At 56.9% G+C, this 13430-nt stretch overlaps 1 protein-coding gene across 1 annotated transcript; it reads right to left on the minus strand.

The window, feature by feature from the left end:
• Window positions 1-1086: 1086 nt before the first annotated feature.
• LOC116818818 (C-type lectin lectoxin-Enh2-like) lies at window positions 1087-12052 on the minus strand. The gene is made up of 4 exons (XM_075061910.1): window positions 11858-12052; window positions 10391-10464; window positions 8785-8879; window positions 1087-1200 (listed from the first exon to the last, which is right to left on the minus strand). Exons 1-4 carry the CDS (start codon window positions 11938-11940, stop codon window positions 1087-1089), a joined length of 366 nt encoding a protein of 121 aa, XP_074918011.1. The 5' UTR covers window positions 11941-12052.
• Window positions 12053-13430: the final 1378 nt, after the last annotated feature.

The raw sequence follows: 13430 nt of genomic DNA on the forward strand, positions 1-13430 counted from the left end.
CACCATCAGTAACACGCACCTCTTGGAGAGACCGTCAACTCCCAGCAGAGAAATAGAAGAGATAGGTGGGGTGGATAGGACATAGGCAACGCAGCAATACATCACCAGACAGGCAATGGCGGTGGAACCCAAGGCAAGCGTAAAAGCGTCTCAAAACACTGGCGACGCGCTTCACGCTGAAGCAAAATAGGGCTATCCTGGAACACAGTAGAGTGAATGGCCAGGATAGAGATCTGGAGATCTGTGGTTGCGGCCATACCCCGATTGGGTGATGGGAATGAGTGAGAGTGGTGAGAGCCGCCTGCCTCGCTCCCACATCATGGCACTGTAGCTTATGCAGACACAGCCCAGTGACTGGGGCAGCAGGGAATTTGTTTTTTTTGCCCCTTTCCTGTTCACAGCCTGTCTGCAACTGACCCGTCATTATCCACACAAGCTGGGCTAGTCACTGCTGGCCATTAAAACTTCTCCCTCCCCGCTGTGCTGTGAGCCCGTCACTAATCACATTCTTGCAGGTCTGCTCCTGGCTGCAGCTTCTGCCTAACGATCCCCTGAGAGATGGGCAGCACTTTCACAAGACAGCTGGTGTGCGCGCGAAATGCGTGAGTAAACGACCCCGGGAGGGGCCAAATAGTGCTCCCATTCCGAAATCATTGTGGGATCAGAGTTTGCACAGTTCAGCCTGCTCAACACACTGGTGCAGTGGAGTAGGGGTGCGACAGCGACTCAGAGCCATCACCCTTTAACAGCTCCGCAGAGTCACCCTCTGGGGACAAGAGAGTGTGTGTGTGTGTCTGTGTCTGTGTCTGTGTCTGTGTCTGTTTGCAGGCATGTGCATATGTCTCTCCTGCCTGTCACTGGAGCAGAGACATGACCTGACCCAGGGAAGCTGGTAAGTAGGATTTTACCAGGTGAGATAAGGGGTTCTCTCCTGACTGCCCTCCCAGCATGGGGCAGGGAAGAGAGAGGCACAAGGATCTGCACTCCAGAGCGCGCTGGGGCCAGCCTTGATCAGTATCTCAGGAACGTGTGGTCAGAGGGCTGCCAGGGTGGTAGGTCCATCGGCGTCTGAGCCGCCTGCTTACCTCAATTGGGAGATGACCCTGCACAGTGCTCGTTTGGTTTCAGCTTATTGGGTTGCCCCTTCTCCCAAACCGTGAAACTGAGCATGGAATTATCTGACCATCTCCAGTGTTGATCCTGCAGAGACAAAGGAGAGCAGAGCCCCTGTCAAACCCAAGTTCACACAGCTAGAGACGTGCCCCGGAGCCGAGGGGCCATGGGCAGGGCACGGGCAGAGGCTGCCCAGTGACACTGGAGACATGGATCATTGCTATGAATGTCAGCGCTGACAACCAGGGCTACATTTACTGGCAGCTGAAGTTACACCAGGACTTTCCCAAACCCCAAAAGCATGAAAATAGCAAGTGAAGGGAGAGTCTCCAGCACCCCCTGTCCCTGCCATCCCCACATCACCGAGGGGAGTGCATCCTGACCTGCCCTCAGGTTCCACGTCCATCTCCAGCACAGCCCGACTGGCAACACCTGCAGCATCATCCCACACACTGTTCTGCAGCCCCACGCTGCTGCCCCCGGTCTCTCTCGCGTGCACAGACCCATGCAACGACGCTCCCAAAGCCCAGCCACAGGAGAGTTACTCTGCTCCCTGCTGCAGAGATCACGGCGGTCGGTCTGGGGGATGGGAGTGTGGGATGAAGCTGGGATTTGCACTGTCAGGGGTCAGGGATTGCAGCAGAATTAGTCACCTGGCGACCCACCCAATGCAGCCAGCCGGCTGCAGGCCCCCAGCCTGACTGCACCCCCTTCCTGGGCAGGAAGGGCAGCTGGCCGGCTCTTAGCCCAGCAGCTCTCAGGCTGCTCCGTGTGTTTATGCCACGGCCACCATCCTCCCTGTACCTGCTGCTCCTCCCCGTGCTCCTGTCCTGCTCCAGCCCGGCTCCTCCTCCTGCTCCTGCTTGTTTCCCAGCCCTGCTCCTGCTCAGTCCTGGCCACCTCAGCTTGCTCCTGGTCCTGGCTTCCTTACCCTGACCCTGGGCTCCAGCTCTGACCCTTGATGTGCCCCCTGGGTCCCCTCCCAGCTCTGACCCTCGGCTTGGCTATTAATGCCAGACTCCGACTCTGACCCTGGTATTGGAGCCGCTTCCTGCTCCTGCTCCGACCATTAATCCTGATGGCCCACGGCCCCGCCACTATCGTGTGTCCCTTGGGCTGCTTGCTGGGGAGGGAAGCAGAAGCCATATGCGCCTGGAGTGGGCTGCCAGCACCTCAGCCGATGGACGGAGCCGGGAAGGTTGGCGACAATCCCCTTGTTCTGTCCATGTGTTCAGGGATTCGGGTGGGTCCTGATCCCCCTTTCCCTGTCCCTGAACAGAGTTCTGGGTTATTAATTCCCCAGGGTTTTGTACAGGGCCGTGTCCCTCGGTGGGCAGCTCCTCCATGGGTGGGTGCAGGGGGAGCTGCAGAGGGGCAGAGGCTGATGTTGCCCCAGTCTCAGTGGACCCCCTGAGGTGTGAAAGGCTGCGACGTGGCCCAGGAGGTCTCTGTCTCTGGCATTTTATCACGGTGAGAAGTGAAGAGGCCAAGAGCAGTCGGGCGTGTTTAGCAAGTGACGACAGCCTGTCGGCTGGAGGGAGCCTCGTGCAGGAGTCTGCGCTGTCACCCCTCCACCCCTCTGAAACACCAGCCTCTCCCGCGCTCTGGGGCCAGACAGGAGAGGCTGCAGCAGGGTGTGTCTGTGCTGCCCATGGAGCTCCCTCGTCTCCCATAGGTGCCACCGGCGGCTTTGCTTTGCGGCTGCCGTCCAGCCAGCAGGGCCAGCAGCACCCACCATGTGCGCCCAGCCCCCAGCTCTCAGAAACGTCCCATTCAGCCTCGGCAGCTGGGTGTGTGGATTAAATAGAAGATTTGTCCTTGTGCAAGTCGCACGTCACATACACAAGCACACACAGTATCCCTGCTGGCATCCTGCCCCTGAGTTCACGGGGGAGAAGCAGCTGCTGAGCAGGGCCCCAGGGAGAGACACTAATTGAGCCTGTCCTGGAAACCAGCCTGTTTGCTGGACTAGAGACTAGACTGGATGGGGGGCCCCCCACCACTGGCCTGCAGAGCCCTGACTGGCGACTGGACTGGCCCAGGGCCCAACAAGAGCCACGGTGGCTCCCTTTCAGCTGTAATGATGAACCTGTAGCGGGGGGATCTGCACTCCCGTTCTGCCAGCCCAGTCAGCTGCTTAGTTTGAGCTGTGTGCGGGTGGGTGATGGACCCCTGGGGGACTGCCTCTGCGGCCTGGAGCTGAGCATCTTCTGGCAGGTGACCCTCACCAGCCCTACGTGAGGGACGAATACACAGAGCGACAGCGGCCAGGCCTGCTGCCTGCCTGATGCTTGTCGCCGCCGGGGCTTGCCTTTCCGCCCGACCGTGCGTCTGTACGTTCATCGTCGGTGGGGCTGGGCTGACTCTGTGACGGAGGTATGGTCGGTGTGGTGGGTCTGGCACTTGGTCATGAACGTGATATTAGTGACTGAGCAGCTTATCGGCAGCGGCCGGGATCGATCCTGTGCTTGAAAAACCGCAGGCGTTATGCCATCTTTTCACCCCCCACGTTCCAATGGAAACTCTCTGGTCACTACACCCAACAAAATATGAGGCAGAGACGCAGAGCCAGGGTGGGGAGGGCATGAAGCAGGGCGGGACGCACCGGCGCACTATTCACTCCTAGGGTTGAGAGTCAAGCGACGGGGTTCTCTTTGGTAGCTGAGCTTGATGTATGGGTGCCAGGCATTTTATTGTACTCGCCAGGAACTCTGAATGGAGGATCGAGATGGGGCGTGTTGGTGCTGGCTGAGGCTGGCGATAGAAATAAAAAGCTATTACATTACCGACCCTGCAGTGCAGGGAGGAGCAGAAGGCAGTCCAGCGTCTGGACCCGACTGCTCCCCGGCAGCAAGCTGTGAGGGGAGCAGGCTGCGTGTTAGCGTCCTCTCCTCCCCAGGACAATGGGGGAATACAGGTAGATATGCATGCTGCCTTCGCTCATCGCCTGTCACCCTTAAGCCGGACGCAACCTGGGCACTGCCAAGCCTCCTGTGCGCCTCTGATCACGCCCAATCTCCCCGTCCTCAGCTCCTGGCTTCTGCTCTGAGCACGCGCCTGCCATGCTCTGCAGAACACCATGTCTAGCTGGAGGAAGGCACAGGTGGGGCGGATGAAGGCACTGGTGCTGACCCAGGCACTTGACTCTGCAAAGGCACCCGCTTTGTTGGCCGGTTAGACTACACGACATGATGAGTGCATGCTGGCGGAGGGGATTCTGGGCAGATGTTCACAGGTCTGGTGCGGGCCCAGCCGAGCCAGATGCTACAGCAGCAACTGCCCCCCAAGCCGACTTTAGGGGGTCTTTCGGGTCCATCTGTAGCCAGAGCAATGGGGAGGAATGAAGGGGCATGCTAACCGCTAATGGTACTCCCTGATGTGCGTGTGCACTAAGAGGCAGTGTGAGCTTGAACGTGCGGGCACACGCACAGCGGTGGGTGAAACTTCCCCGTGGGAGGCTCGCTCTGTCCCTCCCCTTCTGCCTATGCCAGCGCCGCCCAGACTCCAGACCCCTGCTCGCGCAGTGTCCCAACAACCCACCTGCTGAGCTGACTCGACGTCACTCACCTCTTCACTCCCCACAAGTTCCCCCATCTCCTTAACCGCCTCACCCCTCCCTGCACCCCCCCTGCCCATCACGAGATACCCCCAGGCCTGCCATGCTGCTGGCTCACTACTCCCTGCCCTCACCCTGCTGCTGGGCCCACCACCGCGAGATCCTCCCCCTGCTCACCTTAAAGCACTAAGCATGGACGTGGTCCATGTGAAGGGAAGTGCCAACCTGATAGCGGACGCGTTGTCCCGGAGAGGGGGCCCTGAACTACTGCAGGTCAGTGGGCAGAGTGACCCCGCTCAGTTCATTTCCAAAGGGGGGAGAGATGTGATGGAGTAGGGGCTGTCTGTGTGAGGGATGGGAGAGCAGGGGATGTCTTTAGGTGAGAGACAGGATCTTTAAGCCTGTAACCTGAGCCAGGCAGGGAGGAAGGGATTCAGCACCTTTGCCGAGGAAGCTGGACAAAGGGATCTGCCAGCAGGAGGAGGGGCCGGTCAGTTTGGGTTTGGGGCCGTGGGGCGGAATTCAGGGTATCCTAGCTGGGATCCAAGCACCCTGAACCCCCAGAAGGACTGGATGGAGGAGTCCTGACTGTGCCTGCAAGCTCTGCTGTAACCTGTGTTCCTGTTGTCCAATAAACCTTCTGTTTTACTGGCTGGATAAAAGTCACTGTGGGGTCCAGGAAGAGGAGTGCAGGGCTGGACTCCCCCAGACTCCGTGACACCTGCACCAACCTGAAGTCTAATCTCTCCTTTTTCAAAAGAGTTTGTCCCTGATAGCCTGCGTTAAGGCAGTTCTTTAATCACCTTTCTTCCACAGAATTCCCTGCCAGGCTTGCTTACTTAAACTGGGTTGGAATAAAACAGGTAGATCAAGAAATAAACTCACTGGCTATGTCTGCTCCTCCTTGAACAAGTTAGTGAAAAATACTTCTGCTGAGTGCACAGAATAAGTCACATGGCATGGTACCAAGTACCAGAGGGGTAGCCATGTTAGTCGTGCTTCATTAACACTTTAATGGCCCGTTAACTCTTTCACTGATCTGTTATTAGGTCTCTGGAAGGCTATTTCACTTATGTTAAGTTACTCAGAGCATAAGAACATAAGAATGGCCGTATTGGCTCAGACCAAAGGTCCATCTAGCCTAGTATCCTGTCTACCGACAGTGGCCAGTGCCAGGTGCCCCAGGGGAGTGAACAGAACAGGGAATCATCAAGTGATCCATCCTCTGTCACCCATTCCCAGCTTCTGGCAAACAGAGGCTAGGGACACCACCCCTACCCATTCTGGCTAATAGTCATTGATAGGCCTATACTCAGGGATCCCCTCCATTCCCCTCTTCACTCCCCCCACTGCTGCTGGCTCGCTGCTCGCATCCTCAAACGCCCCAGAGGGCCTAAGGGGGTGTGAGGAGGAGGGATGCGGCCAGCTGCGAAGGGGGGTGGAATGGAGGAGAGGAGACGAGAGGGGGAAGGCTCACCAGGCAGCAGCTGGTGGTAGGAGACTCGTGGAAGGGTCAGAGCAGGGAGGGAAAGAGGCAAGGGGGGAGCCACCACAGCCCAGGTGTCGGGTGCCTGGGCACAACTTGAGCACAGGGCTGTGGAGTTGGAGCAGGGATGGTATTACACACATACGGCACTAGTGAGACCAGCACTGGGCACCACGTCCTGGTCTGGGATCCGCACCTCAGGCAGGACGTTAACAAATTGGAGAGCTCAGAAAAGAGCTCCAAGAATGACACGAGGTCTGGAAAACCTGTCTCACAGAGGGAGACTTGCAGGAAAGCCAGAAGATTTCTGACTGTCCCTCCTTCCACTGTCCCTCCCTCCCAACCAGAGATGTCCTTGTCCTGTCCCCATGCCCCAGACAGAGCCCTGCTGGGTAATGGGTCTGTGACCTGCCCCTGTTCTCTGCCAACCTGGAGCAATTGCTCCCACAATAGCTATGGGCCAAAGCGCTAAACAGCATTGCAGGGGCACTACAGAGTGGAGACAGCAGAAACCACAGTTCCCCCAGCCCCCCAGAGCACAAGCACAGGGAAATCCCAGCCCCATGCTCACATCCACGTGCACCCAACGCCCCACACAGCATTACCCAGCATCATAGCAGTAGGGATGTGCTACCACCCAGCTGACCTGGATGGTGATAGTGACTCTGAAATGCTCAGGGAGATTAGAGAGGCTAAAATAAAAATTAAAACCTCAGTGGGGGATTTCATCTATCCCTTATCCACTATCCCCTACCCACTAGGTACTATCCTTTGGGTAAAAACAACGAGGAGTCCTTGTGGCACCTTAGAGACTAACAAATTTATTTGAGCATAAGCTTTCGTGGGCTACAGCTCACTTCATCAGATGCATGCAGTGGAAAATACAATAGGCGGGTGTATATGTTACAGCACATGAAAAGATGGGAGTTGCCTTACCAAGTGGAGGGTCAGTGCTAACAAGGCCAATTCAAACAGGGTGGATGTGGCCTATTCCCAACAGTTGACAAGAACGGGTGAATATCAACAGAGGGACAATTACTTTTTGTAGTGACCCAGCCACTTCCAGTCTTTATTCAGGTCTAATTTGATAGTTTCAGCCAAGACCTAAAATAGAAACTAATTTGCTCCAATCCCTCAAATGCCTACAGGATCTCTATCAATCGGTCTTAAAACTACAATACCAACCCGGGGAAGTGAAGAAACAGACTGACAGAGCCAGAAGGGTACCGAGAAGTCACTTACTGCAGCACACGCCCAAGAAAGAAAGTAACAGAACTCCACTAGCCGTCATCTACAGCCCCCAACTAAAACCTTTCCAGTGCATCATCAAGGATCTACAACCTATCCTGAAGGACGATCCCTCACTAACAGACCTTGGGAGACAGGCCAGTCCTCGCCTACAGACAGCCCCCCAACCTGAAGCAAATACTGACCAGCAACTACACATCACACAACAAAACACTAACCCAGGACCTATCCTACAACAAACCCCTTTGTTAAATCTGGCCCCATATCTATTCAAGGGACACCATCACAGGACCTAATCATATCAGCCACACCATCAGGGACTCGCTCACCTGCACATCTACCGACGTGATATATGCCAGCACGTGCCAGCAATGCCCATCTGTCATGTACTTTGGCCAAACCAGACAGTCTCTGTTCAAAAGAATAAATGGACACAAATCTGGCATTCAAAAACCAGTAGGAGAGCACTTCAGATACCCTGGACGTTCAGTAACAGACTTAAAAGTGGCCATTCTTCATCAAAAAAAAATTCAAAAACAGACTTCAACGAGAAACTGCAGAACTGGAATTAATTTGCAAACTTGACACCATCAAATTTGGCCTGGATAAAGACTGTGAGTGGCTGGGCCACAACAAAAAGTAATTTTCCCTCTGTTGATACACACACCTTCTTGAGACCTTCAGCACAGCCCTGCCATAGGAGCTAAGGGAGCTGTTCTGGTAACACTGAGTAAGGAGCAGGCCCTTCCTGAACCGGCTGCAAGAGGGAGACATGACCCCACCTGGGCCCAGACCACCCCTGATGTCCCTGGCAGATACAGCTCATGACAAGCGCATCGGGTCCGGAGGAGATTGTGTCCCACCAGGGGCTATGTTTACATTGTATTCTGCTCCCCAGCCTGGCCAGGGCAGGTTGTTCCCTCACAGCCTGTTCCCAGGGCTCTGTCTGGGGCAGTGGGAAATGTGCCAGCTCTGGGCTCCCACCTAGACTTGCCAGGGGTCCGGTTTTTCACCAGAACGTCCGGTCGGAAAGGGACCCTGGCGGCTCTGATCAGCACTGCCGACCAGGCCATTAAAAGTCCAGTCGGCAACACAGCGGGGGCCCAGGTATAAAGCAGGCTCCCTACCTGCCCTAGCTCCGCATGGAGCCCCCAGGCACACAGGCAGCAAGGGGGAATGAAGCAAGTCGGGGCGGGGCCTCGGAGAGGGGTGGGGCAGGGGTGTGAGCGTAGAAAGTTGGCAACACTTCCCCCTCCCCTCCTACCAAAGTGGATTCCCCAGCCCAGCTCATTTATTCTGATATTCACCCTAAACCGCCCCGTTCCCCCAGCCTCTGGCTCCAGCCCAGCACCCCTGAACCCCGCTGCCCCCAGCCTCTCACCTCAGCCTCCATCCAGTTTTTCTCTTGGGGAAAAAATCGATAGCAGGTGTCATGGAAGGAGAACCAGCCTGCGGGACACGACATAGCCTGTGTCTCTGCTGAGAGAGAGGGGGCTGGGGGCAATGGTGGGGACAGGACACCGTGGTTAGAGGCTGTTTCAGAGGCAGAGCCGTGGCTTTCCCATTAGCACAAATAACATTGGGAGCCTGTTTGGGGCTGTGTCTGGCTGGCAGGACCCTCCAGGCCCTGGCGCTGCAGAAAGAAGCTGGGTTTGCTCAGACCCCAGGTCGGCAAAATGGGGACCCTGGAACCCAGCCCTGAGCAGGGATCCCAGCAGGGCATGGACTCTGGGTTTGAATGGGATGTTGGCTCCTTTCCCATGGCTCCCTGGGGGAGACAAAGGAGCCAGTGACTGTGGGGTGGCTTATAGACCCTCCCTGCCCCAGGGAACTGGGAAATATGAAGCTGCCAGCCACAGTGGCCCCCGTTCAGCTGCAGCCCTCGGGCAGAGGGAATTCCTACCACCCCGAGCTTCTCCCCATCTCCCCTTGGGCCATGTGGGACAGTGGGGCCAGGGAAGCTGGGAGGGGGGCAGGAAGGGAACACCCAGGGCCATCGGGTGAAGCTGGGGGAGTAATGGGGGTTGGCACAGACTGGGATAGGAGAGGAAATCGGGAGCTGGGGCCCAGTTCTGGATGGAAGGAGCTGGGGGTTTGTAGGAAGAGGGAAGGGAAAGAGTTGCCCAGGGAGATGGGACATAGAGGGGGAATAGCAGGCAGGGCCAACTCTAGCAATTTCGGTGCCCCAAGCACGGCGGCACGCCACGGGGGGCGCTCTGCCACTCACCGGTCCCTCGGCTCCGGTGGACCTCCCGCAGGGGTTTCTGCGGAGGGTCCTATGGTCCCGTGCTTTGGTGGAGCTGCCGCAGGCGTGTCTGCGGGAGATCCACTGGAGCCGCCTGCCGCCCTCCCGCCAACCGGCAGAGCGCCCCCCGCAGTGTGCCGCCCCAAGCACGCGCTTGGCGCGCTGTGGCCTGGAGCCGGCCCTGATAGCAGGGATCTGTAGGGCTGGGGCAGAGGGGAGGGGAACACTGGGCAGGCACTGCTCTGCTCAGGGCTGGGGGCAGAGAGAGATGGGATCAAGCCGTGTCCCAGCAGGGGGAGGGAACGGGACAGTCTGAGGAGAAAGACACAGTGTGCAGGGAATGGGGCAGCCCAGCTGGGAGCAGAGGCCGGATGGGGGAGAAGCTGGGTCTGGAGCAGAGCCATGAGCAGCCCTTGGAGAGGGACCCCTTGGGGACACGGCCGGCCAGTGGGAGAGGACCACGGGAGGGTGGGATGGGAGCCTGGAGCTGATGGGGGCCCAGGGACTGGCCCCACCCAATCCTCATGGGAAGAGCTGACCCTGGGGGGCCTTTCACCCACCTTCTCTCACTCGCTCCCTGGGGAGGGCTGCAGGGCCTGGGTTCCCCCAGGGCAGTGACCCCCAGCAGCAGGAGATGGGCAGTGGCTCTGGGAGCGATGAGGGAAATGAATTCACTTCCCAATTCCCACTATGGGAACCAGCAGCCGGGGGCTCCAGCTCCGAAGGCCAGGCAGGGACTCACCTGCCAGCGAGGGGCTAAAGATCAGGCAGCCGAGGAGGCAGAGGCTGAAGTAGGGAACTGGCCCCATCTTCTCACTTCCCCCAGGGAGAAAACACACAAGGAAGATGGGGCCATGAGAGCCTCAGACACCCCCTGGAGCAGCCCCCCTTCTCCCATGGGGAATTTTTCAGGGGGAGGTGCCTAGATCCTGGGACTGTTTGCTAAAGCACCTGGCTGGGTTGGAAGGGCCCCGAGAGGATCTCGTCCCTCAGCCCTAGGGCACAGAGCTTGGAGCCCATCTGCCTGGGTCCAAAGGGCCCTTCCTCTCCCACCCCTCACTGAGCTGGGCCTCAGGGACAGAACTGGACACCCAGCAGGGAGCCAGGTCCCAGCTCCTCAGTGTCTGGGCTCTGCAAGCAGCATCTCCAGGGACTCCCCAAAGCAGGGCTGCAGGTGGGGAGAAGCGGGGGTCAGCAGGGAGGCCATGGTCACTCAGATGGGACCTGGGTCCCAGGCAACAGGGTCCCATTTGCAGAGCAAAGCAGTTCTCAGAAGGGGCATTTGCCATTTCCCGCTGCCCCTCTCTCCCCCAGTGCTGGGGCTGGCAGGTCCCCTCGGTAGCCATCTACATGGAACTTGGAGGGAGGGAGCAGTAGGCACCAGGGCTGCCCAGAGGGGGGCAAGTGGGGCAATTTGCCCCAGGCCCCGGGCCCCACAGGGGCCCCCATGAGAATACAGTATTGAAACTTTTTTTTATGGAAGGGGCCCCCGAAATTGCTTTGCCCCAGGCCCCCTGAATCCTCTGGGCAGCCCTGAGTGGCAGGAGGGGAGAGTTTGGAAGAGGCCCCAGTGCCACCAGGATGAAGGCCAGTCTGTGTGCACGTGACTGGAATGCCAGCTGCAGGTGCAGCACGTCTGGAATCGTTCTCCGACTAGAGAGCTGGGTTAGTGTTAGAAACTTGGAGCCTCTCATGTTATCACCCAGCACGTGATACATAAAACACCCACTAACCCCTCCCCGGGGCCTTTTCCCCACTAACAGGTGTTTGAATCACACTCAGATTTCCAGCTCCAGGATTATGTGTCTGGAAAGCCAACACCGTGTGGTTGGGGTGGGAGGGAGGGGCGGGGTTATAGTTACTGCACCCCATGGTGGGGGCTGGACCCCCTTTGCACCATGACTGGAAGAAGGGGTCAAATGGGAGAGCCGCCCTGCATAGTGATCCTCCAGCAGGGACTGGACACAGGACTGGAGGCTGGGACAACACCCGGAGGGGCAGAGCGCTGGGCACAGCTCCGCAGGATGTTAGGGTGCCATGTGCAGGGCTGTGCTGGGTGGGAGGAAGGGGTGAGACAGAGATGGCCCCAGGATCAGGGCTCAGGGGACACACACAGGACAAGCCTGGCCATCCACCCCTATAACAGATCAGTTTCCGCCAGCCCCCCAGCTCAGGAGAAGGAAGAAGCTGGAGGAAGCCAGGGTCTCACTTGAGTGTCTCGCTGGGTAGCTGCTCTGATGCAAGGCCAGTCCAAGTGCAGCCTGCATGGGACACTGGCTGGGCCCGGGGCATTTATAGACCAGTGCGGGGAGGGGACCGGGTGTCAGTACTGAACATGCAGATCTGTGCTGATGGCAGCTACAATCATTTAACGCTCAGGCAAACCGAGCTAAGAGGAGCCAGGACCCAGCCACCAGCCAGGCTGGGAGCCGGAGGAAGCGTTTGCCAGGGCTGAGATAACAGCTGGAATAAAAGCTGTTTCCTTCCCCCTCCCCACCTGCCATCGGTCAGCGCTGAGGTCAGTGTGGCTGTAGGGAGCCATCGTGCCCTGGCCCTGACCGGCCCAACTGCTCACGTCCATCTCATCCCATGGAGTGTAAATCAGCTGGAATCCCCCTGAAGTCAGTGGTAACACCTGGTAACTTCCCTCATCTCATTTCCAAGCACCAGCTGACTCCTGCTGTGAATTTTATGCATAGATTGCAAGGCCAGGAGGGACCGTTGGGATCACCTGGTCTGACCCCCGTAAAACACAGGCCAGAGACCTGCCCCACAATAGTGCCTAGAGCGGAGCTTCTAGAAAGACATCCTGTGTCAGTTTTAAAATTACCCGTGATGGAGAATCCACCACGACCCTGGGGAAGTTGTTCCAGTTACTCTCACTGGCAAAATCTTCTGCCTCATTTCCAGCCTGAATTTGTCTAGCTTCAGCTCCCAGGACTGGACCGTGTTACACCTTCGTCTGCTAGACTGGGGAGCCAATTGCTCAATATCTGTCCCCATGTAGGTATTTATAGACTGGAATCAAATCACCCCTTAACCTTTTCTTTGCTCAGCTGAACAGATTGAGCTCCCTGAGTCTAGCACTGTAAGGCAGGTTTTCTAATCCTTTAATCCTTCTCGTGGCTCTTCTCTGACCCCTCTCCAATTATCAACATCCTTCCTGAACTGCGGACACCAGAACTGGGCACAGGATTCCACCGGCAATCACACCACTGCCAAACACAGAGATAAAATAACCTCGCTACTTCAACTTGAGACTCCCCTGGTTTTAAATCCCAGGTTTGCATTAGTCCTTTTGCCTACAACATTGTGCTGATAACTAATGTTCAGCTGGGTACCCATCCCCACCCCCAAATCATTTACACGGTCCCTGCTTCCCAGGACAGAGGCCCCTACCCTGTAAGTCTGGCCTGTGTTCTGTGTTCCTAGGTGTCTGCATTTATGTTAAGCCATACTGAGAGGCAAATTATTTGCTTCACTCAGTTTAGCAGGAAATCCAGATCACTCTCTGTCAGTGACCTGCTCTTGTAGCCCTCAGGGTTAATCTGCTTGCCTGCATAGATATATCTTTTCTTATGAGTATTGTATTGTAATGGGTTCATAGATTCATATTAAAAATCAGTTTGGCTGTAATGCAAGAACCCTACAGGCCCAAAACTTGCATGTTAAGCTAAAGGAAAGTTAGCATCTCTATATCCTGGGCCCTTTTACCCAGAAAAGCAAAGATGAGCTTTTAAACTTGTTTTTCCTGTACCAAAATGAAGTGCCTATGCCTGAAT

Source organism: Chelonoidis abingdonii, chromosome 1 (assembly GCF_003597395.2).
Source record: "Chelonoidis abingdonii isolate Lonesome George chromosome 1, CheloAbing_2.0, whole genome shotgun sequence".
Classification (NCBI taxonomy): Eukaryota; Metazoa; Chordata; order Testudines; family Testudinidae; genus Chelonoidis; species Chelonoidis abingdonii.